At 40.8% G+C, this 18,967-nt stretch overlaps 2 protein-coding genes across 2 annotated transcripts in view; one reads left to right on the forward strand and one right to left on the reverse strand.

Moving 5' to 3' along the window:
* Positions 1-18,967, reverse strand: part of LOC6037403 (chondroadherin) — a 133,168-nt gene that overhangs the window by 59,492 nt on the left and 54,709 nt on the right. The window lies entirely within an intron of this gene.
* On the forward strand, positions 5,496-7,416 carry LOC6037404 (solute carrier family 52, riboflavin transporter, member 3-A). The gene is made up of 3 exons (XM_001847269.2): positions 5,496-6,312; positions 6,703-6,998; positions 7,051-7,416. The coding sequence occupies exons 1-2, from the start codon at positions 5,500-5,502 to the stop codon at positions 6,886-6,888; spliced, it is 999 nt and encodes a 332-aa protein (XP_001847321.2). The 5' UTR covers positions 5,496-5,499; the 3' UTR covers positions 6,889-6,998; positions 7,051-7,416.

Genomic DNA, 18,967 nt, shown 5'->3' on the forward strand with positions numbered 1-18,967 from the left:
TTGTGCACTTTAGACATTCATTGGCATTTTCATTCAGTGACACACACACACAAACAGGTGGAATAGATGGCAATGCTGGTTCGGATGTTGCAGTAATTCGATTTGCTGAGCGGCGTGTGTTGTTCCAAGTTTCCTAATCGATAGATAGTTTGATTTCCGCTCGAACAATTTAAATTTTGGAGCGCAAAATATGGTGACAACGGCATAATTGGTAATTGAGTTTGTGGTAATGTGATGCAGTTATCACATTATTATTTGCAAACGCTCAAAAAATCCTAATTAGTGGATGCTATATCAGGTTCAATTCAGGGTTTATCGTGATAGATAATTTTCCCTGGGACCTTCGTGTACGCACGAGAGCAATTAGTAACCAAGTGCTCAGTGCTCCATCGTTTTTTCGTTTTTTTCGCCGTAATTGATTGTAATTACCCGCGAGTTTGCTTCTCCAGCATGCCAAAAGCCGGCCGTGGCCGTGGCAGTTCGAGTGAGGCCTCGAAAACCCGCCAAGTTCGTCTACTGGCCGTGTGCAAAAAGGTAAACAAACCAACGCCGTGTCGGCCGCCATCGCGCAGGGGAGCGTGAACAACACCGACGGTAGCACTACACACAAAAAAGTGTCGACGTCAAAAAAGAACAATTCTCCAACGGAGCGAAGACCACCTCCAATTTTTGTTTTGGACACGTTGGCGAACAAAGTAGACGAGTCGCTGGAAGGCCTCGGATATTGTCTGAAAATCGGTAAGTCGTCAGTGCAAGTTCGACCTGGTGCTTGAAGAATTTAAGCGTAGCAACTTCAACTTCTACACATACGACCCAGAGAAGCCCCTGTTAAGGTGGTATTGCAGGGTTACCAAGACCGTCCTATCACCGATCTGAAGAAGCACCTTGTGAGTATTATGCCAACCTTGATGTATAGGACCCTAGTGTGCCGCTGTAAATAGAGCCCAAATGACAGTTCGGCAGATGGACCGACGGCCAGCCAGCAAGCACATTCTCTCTGCAACGGCGGCTGCAGTCCCTCCGGTGTTGGGGATTCTTCCCGGAGGATAACCGGTTCTCACATTTGGCGATCCTGCCGGTTGATCACCGGTTCTTCGGTGGTACTCTGGGACCTGTTGGAGACTCCAGGAGAATCCCCAACACCCGGAGATTTCAAAGTGTTGTGGCGTTTAGTGGTTTTCGCGTCGGAGTGAACTGCGTCTTTGTCGTTTTGGGATTGGTAAGTGTGTTTGTTGTTCTCGAATGGAAGGGAACCGGAGAGGAGAAGGTTTGCGCATCTTCGACAATGCCATGGAGGTGTTGCAGTTTGCGAACAAGACCGAGTTAACCCTCAAATACCATTGGTTGGGATGCTGGATTTGAGTTGGCAGCTTCTAAACTTCAGCTGCCCATGTAAATTTAATTGATCGATGAGCCAAGTTTTGTAGAAGTTTTTAAAAGCGCAAATGTGGTAAAGCTCGACCAGGGTGGGAGTGATGGTGATGGTGAATATTGGAAAAGGGGAGGAGACAGCAAGAGCGTAATGCTAGGTGTAATGAATTGTTCTGTGAGCACGCACTAACAGTGTCACCCGTTGAGTGCACCAGCGTCGTAGCCTAGCTTCTGCGCGTACTCGTCACTCGGGTGTGCACACGCGCAAACAGGGGAGAGAGTGAGAATCTGGTCAATCTAAATCGCGATACCGAGCGAGCGTGCGGCAGGTTCGCCTATGTCCGACTACAACCATGCTTCGTTGCCACCGGTTCGCGTGGTCCGTGTACACGGTGCGACTAATCATCCCGTTCAAACTCAAACAAACATTCACGAATTGCAAGGTTGGAGGTGAGACGGCACCTTTGAGCCGTCGGGAAGAAAATCCCAATGAAAGTTTCAACGCATTTACGAATTGCGAGATTGGAGGTGAGACGACACATTTGAGCCGTCGGGAAGATAATCCCAATGAAAGTTTCAACGCATTTACGAATTGCGAGATTGGAGGTGAGACGGCACCTTTGAGCCGTCGGGAAGGAAATCCCAATGAAAGTTTCAACGCATTTACGAATTGCGAGATTGGAGGTGAGACGGCACCTTTGAGCCGTCGGGAAAGAAAAGTCCCATGGAAATTTGTACGCATTTATGAATTGCGAGATTGGAGGTGAGACGGCACCTTTGAGCCGTCGGGAAGGAAATCCCAATGAAAGTTTCAACGCATTTACGAATTGCGAGATTGGAGGTGAGACGGCACCTTTGAGCCGTCGGGAAAGAAAAGTCCCATGGAAATTTGTACGCATTTACGAATTGCGAGATTGGAGGTGAGACGGCACCTTTGAGCCGTCGGGAAAGAAAAGTCCCTTGGAAATTTGTACGCATTTACGAATTGCGAGATTGGAGGTGAGACGGCACCTTTGAGCCGTCGGGAAAGAAAAGTCCCATGGAAATTTGTACGCATTTACGAATTGCGAGATTGGAGGTGAGACGGCACCTTTGAGCCGTCGGGAAAGAAAAGTCCCATGGAAATTTGTACGCATTTACGAATTGCGAGATTGGAGGTGAGACGGCACCTTTGAGCCGTCGGGAAGGAAATCCCAATGAAAGTTTCAACGCATTTACGAATTGCGAGATTGGAGGTGAGACGGCACCTTTGAGCCGTCGGGAAAGAAAAGTCCCATGGAAATTTGTACGCATTTATGAATTGCGAGATTGGAGGTGAGACGGCACCTTTGAGCCGTCGGGAAGGAAATCCCAATGAAAGTTTCAACGCATTTACGAATTGCGAGATTGGAGGTGAGACGGCACCTTTGAGCCGTCGGGAAAGAAAAGTCCCATGGAAATTTGTACGCATTTACGAATTGCGAGATTGGAGGTGAGACGGCACCTTTGAGCCGTCGGGAAGGAAATCCCAATGAAAGTTTCAACGCATTTACGAATTGCGAGATTGGAGGTGAGACGACACCTTTGAGCCGTCGGGAAGAAAATCCCAATGAAAGTTTCAACGCATTTACGAATTGCGAGATTGGAGGTGAGACGACACCTTTGAGCCGCCGGGAAAGAAAAACTGAAGAATGTCTGTTTACGAATCGAACTGGAAAGGCTTCTAGAAAATGTCTATTCACGAATCAGATTGGCTGCGGACTGGGACGGTCACTTGGAAATGTCTGTTAACAAATCATACTGGTTATGGACAGGAACGCTAGAAATTGTACATTTACGGAAAGAACTAGAATGCTCACTCATCGCATTTACGAATTTCTAGGAAAGATTCACTGGAACAAAGCGCGATGGGACGCCTATAGGAAACACACCACATTTAAGAATTGCGCTACACGGCAAGCTGAGAAAGTAGATACAAAATGGAACAAGTAATAGTTGAACCGAAAACGTGATAGGACGCCTGCTGAACTGTAACTTCGAAGTGTATCGAAGCCGGCATTTACAAAGCGGATTCAATGGCAATTTTTATTCATTGAATGTTAACATGTTTTAGTGTCAATTATAACATTCCAGTTTAGGTGATCTGAGTCGGGATTCAATTCCCAATAAACCAATTACTCGGTCTTAACGTGGGAGAGATACCCACAATCATGGTACTCGGTCTAAACGTGGGAGAGATACCTACATACATGGAAGAGATAAGTTTTGTTTAGAACGGATGCAGGATTGGTTATCATTGGGAATCAAACGGATTGATCGCGTAGAGAGATGCACGTGACGAACAGGACTACTTGTACAAGGTGGGGTGATTTCATACAATTCATCAAAAGTTCGGTTGTATAAGAAATGTTTCCTTGACAAAGGTAAAGTAATGTGATTCAATTTCGATAGATACAAGTAATTTCTTAAAAATGTCGATAAATTTATACGAAGTTTTATCTGGTACGATCGCTTCAAGAAATAGAAAACATGTTTTCTAATAGTATTCAAAGAGAAGAAATCAAAACTACAGATAGAAAAATTGGAATAAGGCGATAAAATTATTTGCCTTTACATGGTTTCCATTTTTTAGGCAAATAACAGATTCGATATAAAGGAAAAGTCATAACCCTTCAACAGTCGCGTACGTATGCTTTGTAAGGACACTTGTAACATTTAAGATTTTTCTCGATAGAGAGAGTGGTTAGACAATCTTGGTTAAGCCTGGCGGAGGTAGCAGCATAAAACGATTGTCCTTTTATGCTTCTATTAAAAATGTTCCCAGGCGTCTTTGTACATTGTTGTGATACGCAGTCTATGTATCAACATAACTTTTTTTTAAGAGTCATGATGACTTTTTTATTTTGTTATAATATTGAAACAAATTGGAGAAAATTACTTAAGTGATTTGTTATTTTTCAACTTTTATCCCGGAGAAGAGGGAAGATGTGAGTATTATGCCAACCTTGATGTATAGGACCCTAGTGTGCCGCTGTAAATAGAGCCCAAATGACAGTTCGGCAGATGGACCGACGGCCAGCCAGCAAGCACATTCTCTGCAACGGCGGCTGCAGTCCCTCCGGTGTTGGGGATTCTTCCCGGAGGATAACCGGTTCTCACACACCTTTCGGATGCCGGAATAAAACCGCGGGAGATAAAAGTATTCTCGCGCTAGACAACGGTAATTGGCACACACACACTGTACCTGTTGTACTTCGACCGCGGCACCGTCAAGATCCAAGACCTGCGGCGGTCTAAGACGTTGGCCAATTTTTGGGTAAACTGGCGGTTTTACACCAAGAACCCGACGGACGTAGCGCAATGCCACCGTTGCCAGAAATTCGGCAACGGTCCGCGGAACTGCAACCTCCGGCCCCGCTGCGTGAAGTGCGGTGAGTCACACCTCTCGGAGGCGTGCGTACTGTCACGAAAGGAAAACGCATAACAAACCAAGCCGCGCGTAAAGTGCGCGAACTGTGACGGTAACCTTACCGGCAATTACCGCGGATGCGTCGGGCATAGGCCCTACCTTGAGGAGCAGGAAAAGAGAAAAAAGAAAGCCACAGGGTGGGACCAGCGAAGTACGAGCGCAGCCGTTCCTGCAGCTGGACAGCGTATGGTTTCAGGGGCGTTCTTTCGCCAGCGTGGTTTCTGCCGGAAGCGGCAATGTGGCTCAGCAAGAAGTCACCGGAAAAGATCTCTTTACTCTGCTCTCGCGGGGGAGATGATGACGCGGTTTTGGAGCTGCCGAAACAAGGCGGAGCAATTCCTGGCCCTTGGGGAGCTGATGATCAAGATTTTTTTTTCTGTGATCTAGTTTTAAGCTTTCTCTTTATCTATCCTTTTCCCATTGTACTTCTGTAAGTTTTTTGAAAACTTTTTCTTTTCTGTCTATTCCATAGTTACAAGTGTAATGTTTTCGATTGAATTACGATGGCACTTTTTACTAACGTTCTAGACATTTTAAAACTTTATTGAGATAGGTTGCAATGAGTGTTTGGGATTCCCTCCAGTTGATGACCAGCATTCGTCTACCGACTGAACCGCTATCTTATCAAATTGCAAGCAATTGAAATTTTTGTCTGAAATCAGTTCGTCTCCAGCCGTGCAATGAAACTCACCCTGACCACAATCCGGGACGTTCTGCGGAACCGCAGCACCCTGGTGGATCTTCTAGCGATTCTCTTCGGGATCAGTGCCGTGCTCGGACATAACGCTAACTTCGTGCAGCTTCCTTTGCTAGTTCTGATCGCTCCCGAAGGATTACTTCTTCCGTCGCACCTCGTAGTCGTCAGCCAGTTTGGCAACCTGGGGCCGTTACTGTACCTGGCCCTTCAAAAGCTGACCGCCTGCAAAGACTCCTACCTGATCTATGGCCTTCTCGTGGTCAACATGGTAAGCACAGTGTGCATGGCCTTCTGGTACGACCAGACGGCTTACCTTTTCGGAGAGAACCGTTCCGTGGTCATGCTGGTGTGCTTCCTAATGGCATCGTTAGTCAGTTGCACCAGTCCGGTTCTGTTCATGCCGTACATGGGACGCTTACGCGATGTCTACATGGTGTCGTACCTGATTGGGGAAGGATTCAGTGGGTTCATTCCGAGTGTGGTGGCACTTGGGCAAGGTGTCGGAGGGAACGAAGAGTGCATTTTGAACAACTCGAGTGATCCGGGTGCTCCGGAGTTTATCAGCTATACGCCACCGCCGAGATTCAGCTCTACGGTGTACTTCCTGCTCGTGTTTATCTTCTTGGCCGTTTGTACGGTAGCTTTTGGTATTCTTGATAAGCACCCACGCAGCCGCGCTGAGTACGCTCAAGTGACTGTAAAAGACGGCAATGATTACACTTACGAGCAACCGAAGCAGGAACCAAACGCAGACTCGAATGAACCGTCTAAAAAGGTACTGTCTCAACGCAGTTACCACACCCAGAACTGGGCATCGGCATACGAGAGGATAAAGAGCACGATTCGGTAGTAAAATGGTACTGTGTGCGGACGGAGAGGATAAATCCCGAAATTACCGAGAGTACTTTACTCAAGGTTCATTTTCCAAAAAAGTTCATCTATCAAAAAAAAAGTACCGGTACCGAGACTCGAACCTAAGAACTTCGGCATATTGAACCGTGCCTTTGCCGTATGGGCCACCACGATTCGGTGACTAAGTGGAGGTCGTTTGTCCATATAAGCCACTCATAGGATGAACTGTTCCAATGAACGAATGAACACGCGAGAGGACTATACTCTCGCAATATAGCACTTTCCTCACGTTTCTTTTCGTGAGGACTATCCCCTCGTTCTTTAACTTTGGGTGCACTATCTGTTGGTTTTTTTGGGCGTAATCTTCATGATTGGCGGAGGATTCGCTCCAAGTGTGATGCCCTACTCGTGCCTCCCATATGGTAATGAAGTGTACCACCTTTCAACCGCACTGGTGCTGATAGCCAACCCGGTAGTAGCCTTTTGGCCATGTTCCTCCAGACCAGATCTATCCGGATGATGCACGTCCTGGCAGCAATTTCGTTGATCTTTTCGGCGTACACGATGATCACGGCATTGATGCGTCCCCAACCTCCACTGGTAGGAACCACAATTGGAAATATATTCGTGGTAAGTCTCTCAAACGCTTCTTCAAGAAGGATTCTCAATGTCTACTCCACAGATTGTCAGCTGGGTTGGTTCGGTAGCACTGCTGAGTTACGTTCGCGTTGTAGCCGTTACCGTACTGCGCGATCACGGGGGCAAAGCTCTGGTCTGGGCTGGAGCTTTTACCCAGTTTGGTACACTGATCGGCTCCATCGTGTCTTTTTCGGTGGTGAATTTTACTGGGCTGTTTCAGGCCACTGAGGTTTGCTGAATTTAGCTTTAGTTTGTTTTATAAGTCTTTCAATTGTAATAACTGCACCGAATTAAAATACAAGCTACTTTCTAGCAGCTTAAAACATTCTGTAAATTACAACAGAATACACACTCACACAAAGCTAACCACAGCTCTCATTTATCACTTGCCCAAGGAAGAATAAAGCTGGCCGTGTCGGCATGCAGTTGTTTTGTTTACAGGATTTAATTTGCATTATGCACCGTAGCGCGAAATGAGTTTTATGAGCGAAAGAGTGTACATTTCGTTACGGTAGACCACCTGGATAACGAGCAGGAAGGAGTAAAGCCAGCTTAAGCTAACTGGAAGCAGTCAGCATTTGAATGTTTAATTTTCTGAAAAGTTTAAACTGACTTGACAAGCTGATTTCGTGAACCTTTGCTCTCGTTTCTAATAATCAATCAAAAGTTACATCAACATTTCCCTCCTGTCCAACAACAACAACAAAACTAATTCCTTCACCCAGAACAGGGTATCGGCATACGAGAGGATAAAGAGCACGATTCGGTAGTAAAATGGTACTGTGTGCGGACGGAGAGGATAAATCCCGAAATTACCGAGAGTACTTTACTCATGGTTCATCTTCAAAAAAAGTTCATCTATCAAAAAAAAAAAAAAGGTGCAGGTACCGAGACTCGAACCCCAGACCTTCGACATATTGAACCGTGCCTTTGCCGTATGGGCCACCATGGTTCGGTAACTAAGTGGCGGTCATTTGTCCATATAAGCCACTCAATAGGATGAACTGTTCCAATGAACGAATGAACACGCGAGAGGACTTTACTCTCGCAAAATAGCACTTTCCTCACGTTTCTTTTCATGAGGACTATCCCCTCGTTTTTTAACTTTGGGTGTTGTCAAGTCTAATCCTCGCTTTTTCCTCCAGGAAAAAAAATCCACCAAAGAAATCGTTTATCCAGCGATCACAAGCCTTGTCAGTTTCAGAGATCCAGTGCTTTTGCTCCCATTTTTTTTAAAGCACAAGACGTTCCTCCGGCCGGGTAATAAAATTGATGATGTTGGCCAGAAAGCGGGGGCGAAAACATAAAAAATGAGCAACTCTTTTGCCAGCGCTTCAAAATACATCCCCGAAGGTGGCAGCAGCTCGTTTTGCATTCATTGCTTCCGGTTGCCGCCGTCAATTTGGCGGATGTTGTTTAAACAAATTCGCAACTTTATTGCACTTCCCGCGTGCCACTTGTCCCGCCAACTGCACAGTGGCCCAGGTCGTAGATTAGGGTGGAAAACTGAATTTCTGGAAAAGTTCAGTTTGTTTGGTACATCATGTTAAGAATTTTAAGTCAAATTCCATGTGTTTAGTAAAATTACCTTTTAAATCAAAATAATATTGAAAAGTATTACTTTTCAATACAAGTGCTGAAAAGTTTAACATTACGTAATGTCAGTGCTGAAAGGTATTTTTTTCAGCCCATGTATCGAAAAGTATCACTTTTCTATTCTGTTACTTCTGGGAGAGAAAAGAAGAACGTTTCGTCGTTTGAGACTGACAGGAGAGAAAGTTGTTTATGTTTTTATTCAATTCGAAATTGCAAAAACTACTATCTCTTGAAACCTTTTTTCAAATGTAAACCCTCGATGGAACATTACATAAAACTTAGTCCACTGTGCACTGGCTGGTAGAGGGAGTTTCTTCATGAAACCATCCTCTGGCGTGATGACATTAGGGGTTAATATAGCTGTTAATATTGCATGTGCTGAAGGGGGGCCTTCATAAATTTGAAGCATAAATTAGAGTGTGTAAAGTTGGGAGCATTAGCAGTGAAGCCTTGTTTGGAATCGATTTGATTGCATTTATAAGACTTATTACTTTTTATTAAAACGATGAAAGTTTACAATTATTCCAGTTTGTTATCTCTTCTTAAGTCAAATTCCAAATTCCACTTCTATCTATGTACCAAACCAAGTTTTCAAATGTCTTCCAGATAATCGAATCTCATCGACCCAACGAAACCGACGTCCTCCCTAGTTTGTGGCCCTGATGTATTCGAACCAATTTACCTGGCAAGAGTCTTTTTTATTTGCAATCATCCAACAAACTTCCCACCCTCATTCCAATCAACCCGAACCTAACCTTATCCCCATCACGGCAGACTAGTTAGTTAATTCACGTTGTTCGACGTCGTCGCCGTCACCGTCGTCGGTTCAATTCCAGCTTTCAACGAATCCCGACGGGTGGTTTCTGGGACGCGAGGAATGAGAGCTTTTCTTTCTTCCAGAGCGCGCCAATATTGGGGATCCATTATTCAGTCTGGCACGTACTTTGGTGGGATTTCGGCTCCACCATCGTCCTCGTTGGAGTTCGACAAAGTTCGACGAGTTTCAAACGTTGAGCTGGAACGAAAAATACTACGTGTAACACGTGCACTCATCGCCAGGGCTCAGCCAGTGCTGCCAGAAGATATGGTAATATTGTTTATTCATGGAATAAATAATAATGTCGAAATGTAAAATTCAAACGCCATGGTGGGCGTGCCGCCCCGTGCGGTGGGTTAGATTAGCTGCAACACGTTAGCGAAGTTGTGAAAGTGATGGAAGTTATTTCAACAGGTGGAACAAATTTTGGGAAAAGTTTTCCGGTTGAGTGAGCATGGGAAAAGGTTCCGTCAACAAATTTTGTTAAATGATTGATTAAAGTTGATTAATCCGAATCAGATATTTTTTTTGTTGAAATAATAATTAAGTTTTTAATCAAACATATAAAAAACTAATAAAGAGATTGAGTCCAAGATTTAATTTGAATGGAATGTTAACTATAGGAAAACAACCGTTTATTTTGCACTGGTTGGTCAAAAGTTATGATAATTTAAGGTATTCTCAAGCATCTTAACAAACGTACAAATCAAACCTGTTGTTTCAGGTAGCATTCGAAAGGATGAATTTTGCAACTGAGACTCTGAAAAATTCCTGGTGGGCTTAGCACAACTCTGATGATTTTTTGGCTCTAGAGTCCATTTAGGCTCGATATCAGTGATCCTTTAAACTAAACTTTAAATAAAAAATGTACAATAAGTACAATGTCTACAAAGTAGAAACTAATTTTGAATTATATTCAAAAAACGTTACTTAATCCACCTTTAGGTGGTTGGTGCCTTCCTCACATTTACAAAGTAATAATGAAAATAAGTTTATGAATAAAAAATATATACCTGATACAGACTTTTCCAGAAAACATGCAGACTCTCATTTGAAGCAAAGTGGCAACCAGGCGTTTTGTATCTGGCGCGACTCTTGTACGTAAACAAAAGACCCGACCTTTGAGGTTATGCAAAAATCACCCTTTTTGTAGATACAAAAATCTTTTTCTTAGCATTACCTTTAAAATACTTTACTAAACAGAATAAATTTTAATAGGTTATTATGTGACCCCAAAACAAATCGATTGAGGCTGACCCGGCCAAAATCGGTTCAGCCAGTTCTGAGAAAATCGCATGGAAAAAAATCATGTCTACACATATCCCACAGACATTTGCTCAGAATTTGATTCTGAGTCGATCTGTATACGTGAAGGTTTATCTAGAAGGTATATTTAAGACGTTCGATTTCCGAATGATTTTAAGAGCGAGTCCACGAACAGGGCATACCCCTTTGTAAGGGACGTCGTTTGGACTTCACCAATCTGCCTGAAATTTTCAGGGGTTGTTTGTACATATAAAACTAGCATCTGGCCAAAATATGAGCACTCTAGGTCAACGGGAAGTGAGAGGCAAATCGGGACACAAAGTTTAAAGGTTCAAAAACGTCAAAAATCTTAAAAAAGCTATAACTTAGGCAAAATTCAATTTATTTTCAAAATTCAAAATGCATCTGAAAGGGCCCAAAAAATGCAACAAAATGCAGGGTAGAGCATTCCGATTGGTTAAATTTAAAGGGAGTTATTGGCATTTTAGTGAAAAAATAGCATAATTTGCAAACTCAAATAAAAAAGTGTTCCATCCAGGTATCATGGTTCGACCTGCAGCTTGTAGGGGACATCTGGGACTACCATCTGAGACTGAGAACGCTTTGGGTAAGGCAGTTTAACATATTAAATAGACACTTTTACTTTTAGTGATTTTTTTAGTTTTAAATTTTTGGTCGGGGACCCCTTAGATCCCATTGTGTTCCTGAGACAATTTCACAATAGACACATTTTTATGCATGTTTCTATTGTAAAATTATCTCAGTCTCAGATGGTAGTCCCAGATGTCCCCTACAAGCTTTACAACAGTGTTTCTCAACCGGTGGGAATTTGGCCATTCTAGGGGGAGGGGAATGACGGTTCAATAGAAATTCAATGTCTTTATCTGACAAATTCTTCGCAACTTTCAGTTCCTTTGATTAGTAATAACAACATTTGTTTTTCCCAAAAATAATTATTAAAGTTTCAATTTCTGTTAATTTTGACATTTCTTAGACAATAAAATGATTTTTTAAATATTTCTCAGACATTTGTATTTTTTTGGACACAAGAAATTTTTTTGAGACTGAGTTTTTTGCAGGTTTCTATGAGATTTTAGTACACTTTTTAACAAGAACAATTTTTTGAAAAATAATTGGAAAATGAAAAAAAGTTTTTCAAATATTATTTAAGATTGTTTGAGTTCTTCACTTTTTTGACGGTAATTTGGCTTCTGCCGCAGACAACTATAATTTTTTTTATATTTATAAATTTTTTATAATTGTATTTATTCATTCTAATTTAACAAGAAGACTAGAATAGTGGCTTTTCTTGTTCAAGAAAAAATATCAAATAAACAAACAATCAATCAAATTCAAACCTGCGTAATTGTCAAATTGACTGTAAGTTAAAAATAAACGTTTTCAAATACCTACTAAAGTTTATTGCGTATTTTACACTTTAATTTGTTATGAAAATTGTAATCTATTTGCAAACATAAAAAATGTAATTATATTTGTGCATTGAAACCAATAAATTAAAAATAAGGGAGGGGGAGGGGGGGGGGATTAAGTTATTGCAAATCAGTAAAGGGGGGAATGGATCGCAAAAGGTTGAGAAACACTGCTTTACAAGAACACTTTTTTTTATTTGAGTTTGAAAATTATGCTATTTTTTCACTAAAATGCCAATAACCCCCTTTAAATTTTACCAAGCCTTTTCAGACAAAGTTGTAGAGCAGGCAATTACAAAATTGATCTATAAACATAAGGGGTTTGCTTATAAACATCACAAGTTATCGCGATTTTACGAAAAAAAAAGTTTAAAAAAAGTTAATTTTTCGTTTCTCTTTGTTTCGTCGTTCGTGCCTGTTGTAATTGTCTGTTCTACAACTTTGTAGAACATTGTTACACTCTAAAAAATAACCCTGCAAAGTTAGAAAAAACACGAAATTTTAAAATGAAGAATTTTGTTCTAAATGAAAAAAACCCTTCTGGGTCAATGTAGATTCGAAAAGTACATTAAATTTCCCATAAAATGACATGTTCCAAAAAATTTTACACTCAAGTAACGGAAAATGGCAGAGTTTTAAAACTTTTTTGTGTTTTTTTTCGATGAAAAATACGTTTTTCCAGAATTCTAAGTACGCCATCAAATCGGGCGTCTAATTTTACATAAAAGTCCCTTTGACACAAAATTTCTTTCTCATCACCGTTTCAGGCTGCAAATTATTGAAAAACGCCTCCCTTTTATGCATGTTAAAAATTGAAGGGGTCGAACCACCCCTCCGTCACGAGGTATCAAAAAACGGACCTTGGATTCGTGATTAGGGACAAAAGTTAACCCTTAGGACAAAGTTTCCCGCAAATTGAAGAGGGGTCGGGGCAACTGCTGTGTTAGTTGGCGGAGAATTACCCATATCTTTAAACACTTGTTTTATGAAATAAAAAGAACCTCTGATGAACCATCGATTGCTCTTAAGTAAATCAAAAGAAAAGTATTAATAAAATCAAAATAATTGACACTTACTTTTTCAGAGCCAGTAACTCGTTTCACAAGAAAATAAAGTCAAGATTGGTTAAATTTTCAGGAGAAAAATATTGATAAAGCATAACGAAGAGAAATGACAGCACGATACTTCCAAAGAAGCGCGCTCCCCTTAGGACTTCTTCGCGACCCCGCAATTCAACGGTGTTACATAAATCACAAACTTTTAAGGTGAAACCTAATGCCGCGGGTCGTGGAAATTTATGGAATTCGATACTTTTCATTGAGATTTGTTTTTTGGCAGCGCGACCCTTCTTTTTTGCGCGGTGTGAAATTGAGAACAGCACCGTTTTGCGAAAACAATTCTTGACTTCATTAAAAAGAAATAAAGATAATGGTTTTATGAAAGAGGGGGGCAGGAAATATTAGCATTAAGTTATGGCAATGAATAATGCTTTGAATGAGGGCAGAGAGGCTTCTACGCATGAAATTTTAAGCACTTTATTAAATCGTAAATGTCTGCAGTAAAAATGTTTCGTATGTTCTAGAGAGCACCATAAAGTTTCGACAACTGATTCGAATCGAAAGATTTTAATGCAATAAAATATGATAAATGAGTGAGGAAGTGACTGTGACTAAACATGTAATTTACAAATATAAAACGATTTAAAACTTAAAGCTTCAAAAATAATGTGCCAACAACGAAATCATTCCAACTTTATCCAGTTCAATCGATTTCACTTTGTGCTCTTTGTTGCCCAGGTATTAATTATGATCGACTGCACTGAAGTCAATTTATATTTCATCATGTTCATGCGGCATCAATTCTGCTCAATCAAACCATAAAAACGTCACCAACCACGCGAGCCGTTTACTGTCATATTGCGCCCAACCTTTTGGCCCTGAATCCACTTTGAATGACAGCTTTTTCATAGTGAATCCCACCAATGAATCCCACTGGATTAAGCACTAATCCACCCATGTATGAAGTATACCCACACTCGTGTATGTGTGTGTGTTCGCGCCATTTAAATGCCACCATACCACCTTCGCGGGCTGACTAATCAAAAGGCTCGACAGTTTGCCACCAGGGGATGATCCGAAAGCTTTACCAACAAACCAGCAACTGCTGCGTGCAGATCCTTACCGGCGTGGGAAACGGGAGAAACATTTCAATTGGGTGCATTATAAATGTATGCCTCAAGTTGCAAAAAGATATTTTTTTCAGCACGCGTCGTACATTTGTAAAACGAGGTTCACCGAGCTCTGAAATGGTGAAAAATGTAACTTTTCAGCACTTTTGTCAAAAATAGTTTGTTTATTTATAAATCCATTCAAATACTATTTTTCGGAAATGCAAAAAACCGAATTCCATTTCGTTGCAAAACTTGTGTTTTTTTCAACACTCATTGTATTTATTTGTTTATATATTTTGCGATTACATTTATTTATTTATTTGTTTTCTCCCAACAGGCTATTTTAGCCCAAATGGAATTAAAATCTAATTCGGAACTTAAATTGCTAAGCAAAAATCAATAATTTACATCGTTTACGAAATCAAACATAAAAGTTAACAGCGGCTTCTGGTTCTTGGGCGCCAAACATCTCTAGCAAATTCCTTGAACTCCCGACATCTCACTCCTCCTGGCCAGCTTGATGGGTTCAGGGCACGAGCTTTGCAACAGGGGTCGACTTCGATCTTGAACGAGATAAATTCTAGCGACGAAAGATCTTTCCAGGATGGAACCAAGCACCTAACCATGAGCGTTTTATCAATCCCAAGAGTTTCGCTGACCATTTCAGATACTTCGGTTTCCGTGGCGTCTACGGCAATGTTTGAGAGGTGCAGTCTGAGCAGTGGGTTGATCTGCATTCGAGTTATCCGTTGGGCAGGGTGACGACTCAAGATTTTTAGTAGAAGAGAGCAGCTCTGCATCGTCTTTTGTCAAACCTTCACGTGATGGTAATATTAGAGGAGATGACGTTGCAGCAGATATTTTGGAGGTTTGAAAGGAATCCATTAAACTTGATAGAGTTCCTCTCAGCTCACACATTTCGTTTCTCAGACTTTCCAGTTCACAGTTAGCTTTGCGTTCAGCAGATCTCAATCCGTTGACGGTATTACGAAACTTGTTGTTCGACATTAGATCGCAGCACTCATCGCACATCCAAAAGATATTGCGCAGATGACAGAATTTCTGGTCTTCCGCCGCTAGGCCGACACACTTTGCATGGTATCGTTGAATTCCTTCGCAAATCTTTCGCAGATAACGATCGGTTCATCAGCAGCGATATTTTGTTTACATTTTTGGCAAGATCTCTTCATTGTTATAGGCCCCCAAAACCAAAGCTAAAAACTCGACTCGCCACCTACATCCGAGTAGGAGAACTTTAGTGCAAGGTTACGTTTACGTTTTTGCGCGATAAGTGCAAAGGCGAGTGAAAACTATTTTAATGTTTTTTAAAAGAAAATTGATCTTTTGGAATAAAATAAAGTTAACAGGTGGTAAGAAATAAAAAGTTCTATCGATTGACTTTTTGATTTTTTTGCTAAGTTGCCTTTTTCATTGAAAATTCTGAGATCCGGATTGAAAACGCGAGAATGAGGTTAGATTTCAAATTTTGAAAATCATTCCAATTACCATTTTTCAAGCAGAGCTTTGCCTTTATGGTAGAAGTGACTTTAAAAAATATTTGTTCACTTGAATAATGTACATTCTCAATTGATTAGTTAGGTTTTGGTCGATTAAAACATTCCCTTATTTTGAATCAGATAATGAACAGGTTAAATCGGCCATCACAAAAATATTTTCGTTTATATCAATAAAGCTATTTATTTCTTACCTGAAAATGGTATAATTTGTAATTAATGTTGATTTTATGATGAAATAAAACAATTTTAAATTGCAAACCAACTTACGCGCTGTAGGTTATAATGAAAACATCACCCCAAGTTTCAGCGCCCTCTAGTGGGGCGTAATTATGACGTTTGATTGCCTATTAATTTTGCACAACAGTGTATAGTTCCTCTAGTGACCGATAGATGCCACCAGCGTTGCTGAGAACGAAGATAGCTCTAGCGGACTGTCCCTCGATCCCAGTCAAATCAATCCGAATTCTGAAACGGAATCTAATTAGAAACGTATACAAATTCCGTTTCAAACGCAACAACCGGTTCCGTGTTCGAACTGGTTGTTGCGTTTGAAACGGAATTTGTGTACGTTTCCAATTAGATTCCGTTTCAGAATTCGGATTGATTTGACTGGGATATTGCCGTTCAAGAGCCAAACGACATGCGACACCTAGTGTTGAGTAGCAGAACAGAGCGAAGAATGTCGATTGAAATTTCCGCCCTTTGAGGTTATGTGAGCGAATTCTGATTTGTTAAATTCCAGCGTTCAAAACAACTTTTGAGCAAAAATTCGAGCTGATACTTTGTTAACTTTTGATGCTCTATCATTTTAAATAATATTAATTTTTCAAAAAAATTTTTTTTCAATTTTGTTTTATTGCGTTATTTTATAGAGGGCAAAATTTTACACTCGTACTACTTGAATTTTTTCTCAAAAGTTGTTCTAAGAGCCGAACAGCGAAAATTTGAATCGTCATTCTTCGATGCTTTGCGCCATCTGTTGGAATTTTTGAGCTTTTAATCGCGAATTGAACAATGGCGTACTTTTTTTTTGTTGTTATGCCTAGAGATCCTTAATAGGGAGACTGGTCGAAGTGAATTTGACGTACCCAAACAGACACGAGTTTGACGTATCGAAACGAGCATTTGCCTTTACGCCCAGCAAAACTTATCAGTGTTGCCAAGCTCAAAACATACGTTGCCAGATCGATTTAGCCAGCTTAGACCAGTCTCCCTATTTAGGGTCTCTAGTTATGCCTCTGTGTTCGCGAAAAATATTTTAGTCGTGCAGGCCAGCAAATCACTCGATCGTTTGCATTCCAACTTTCAGCGACGCTGTGGGTCCTTAATAGCAGGAAACTGATGTACACTTTACACTCAAAGTCAGAAGTATCCCTCAAAAGGGTACTTTCAATTCTCAAAAAGGGTACTTTCTATCCTTTTTAAAAGTTCACCCGGCGTCACCCTTTTAAAAGGGAATGTCAAATTCAGTACATTTTCGATACCCTTTTAAAGGGTGACGACGGGTGAACTTGAAAAAAGGATACTTTTTACTTTGAGTGTACATTCCACTCAGTTTGAACGGCGAGAAATCTTCAAAAAGTGCAGCGAAGTTCGGGAGACGACAACACTTCCACAGACAATCAGACATGTTTTTGTTAAGTTATTTACTTTTTTCTGTCAATCACGAATGACGAAAGAAACTTCTTTTCACTGTTAAGAGTAACAGTTCGGGAAAGTACATTTCGGCATCCATTTGAGTATTAAAATGTTAACCTGCACATGTGTCGATTATGTTAATATGTTGGTTAGTAGGTAAACCTCGTTGGATAAGTGTACGAAAATGCTAAAAAAATCTTTTTTTGATGATTTTCAATAAATGCAATTGAACAGAAGCTTCCAATGAGAAGTTTAAGGCCATTTTACAAAGTTTACTCCTTTAAAAAAACCCGCGAGGCATTCAGCGAGGATGGGGTGGCAAAAAATGTACCCAAACACCCCCAAACAATCTCATCCCGTAAACCCGACCCCCACCGCAGAAAGCCAAGAATTCCATCACAGAAGCGGCACGCAAAAAAAAAACGTTGAGTAAATATGCCCGCAGCAACAGTGTGAGCAAATCCCTTTGGCGCCGTTTTTCCCTCCATTTTTCCAGCCCCACTTTTATCGAGAAATTAAAAGCGAGAGTGTGTGCAACATGGAGTTAAACTTTCTGTGCAGTTGCTGTGAAGGTTTCCTTGGCACTTCGAAAAGTTTAACTCCATGTTGCACGCACACACTTTCACTTTTAATTTCTCGATACATATTTGCTTGTGAACCTTTCACATTTTTTTTTCTTCAAAAAAACCGCCCATTGACAAGGAACTCGGAATGCGATATGTTTGGTGGGGGCGGCGGCGGTTGGCTGCTCCGGTGGCAATCCGTAATAAATTGTCTTTATAAGCCCGGAATGATTTATGATTATTTAAATTTGTGCCATTTCACCTCTCGTCGCGTTTTCTTTGTGGTAGGAGTTTTCACGGCGCGGTGCGAGGTGAAGTGGAAAAGTGAAAGGTCTCGGCTGGAGAAAAATGTGGAAAAATGGAACTTTTTTGGGGGTGGATTTGCAGGAGGATTTTTTGACGTAATTGACATGTTTGTAAGGAGAGATGGTTTTGGCACAAAAATTGTGAGTATTTTCTAACTGAATTTTATTTACTCGTAACTAATTATGGGAAGCGGTTCACTTTCTTTTTTGTTTATATCAGGGAAATTTGAATTATTTAATAACCTGAGCATGGGTAAACAACAAGGGAAATGCGTTATAATACCATTATCTGGAATTAGTACAACATTTTGTTATTACTGAACTCTTCAAAATTGATCTTAAGGATTATGTAAGAGTAAATTGCTATTATACCAATTCAAGGTACTGTTTGATATTGCAAAATTGCATAATTTGTTGATGATCGGACACCACATTTTGGTATTTTTTTTTTAGTATTACAGTATTTTATCAAATTCCTCTGAAATTATGGGCATATGTTAACCAATTTTGACAAGGTTTGCGCTAAAATGACTTTAGAACACCTCGGCTTAGTTTTGAAATGGTTTTATTTTTAGGTATAATTTCACCCTTGGAACAACATGTTTTGATAGATTTTGTTATGATTTCATGGTATTTTACCATCCATCTGAGCAGTTCT

Source organism: Culex quinquefasciatus, chromosome 1 (genome assembly GCF_015732765.1).
Source record: "Culex quinquefasciatus strain JHB chromosome 1, VPISU_Cqui_1.0_pri_paternal, whole genome shotgun sequence".
NCBI lineage: Eukaryota > Metazoa > Arthropoda > Insecta > Diptera > Culicidae > Culex > Culex quinquefasciatus.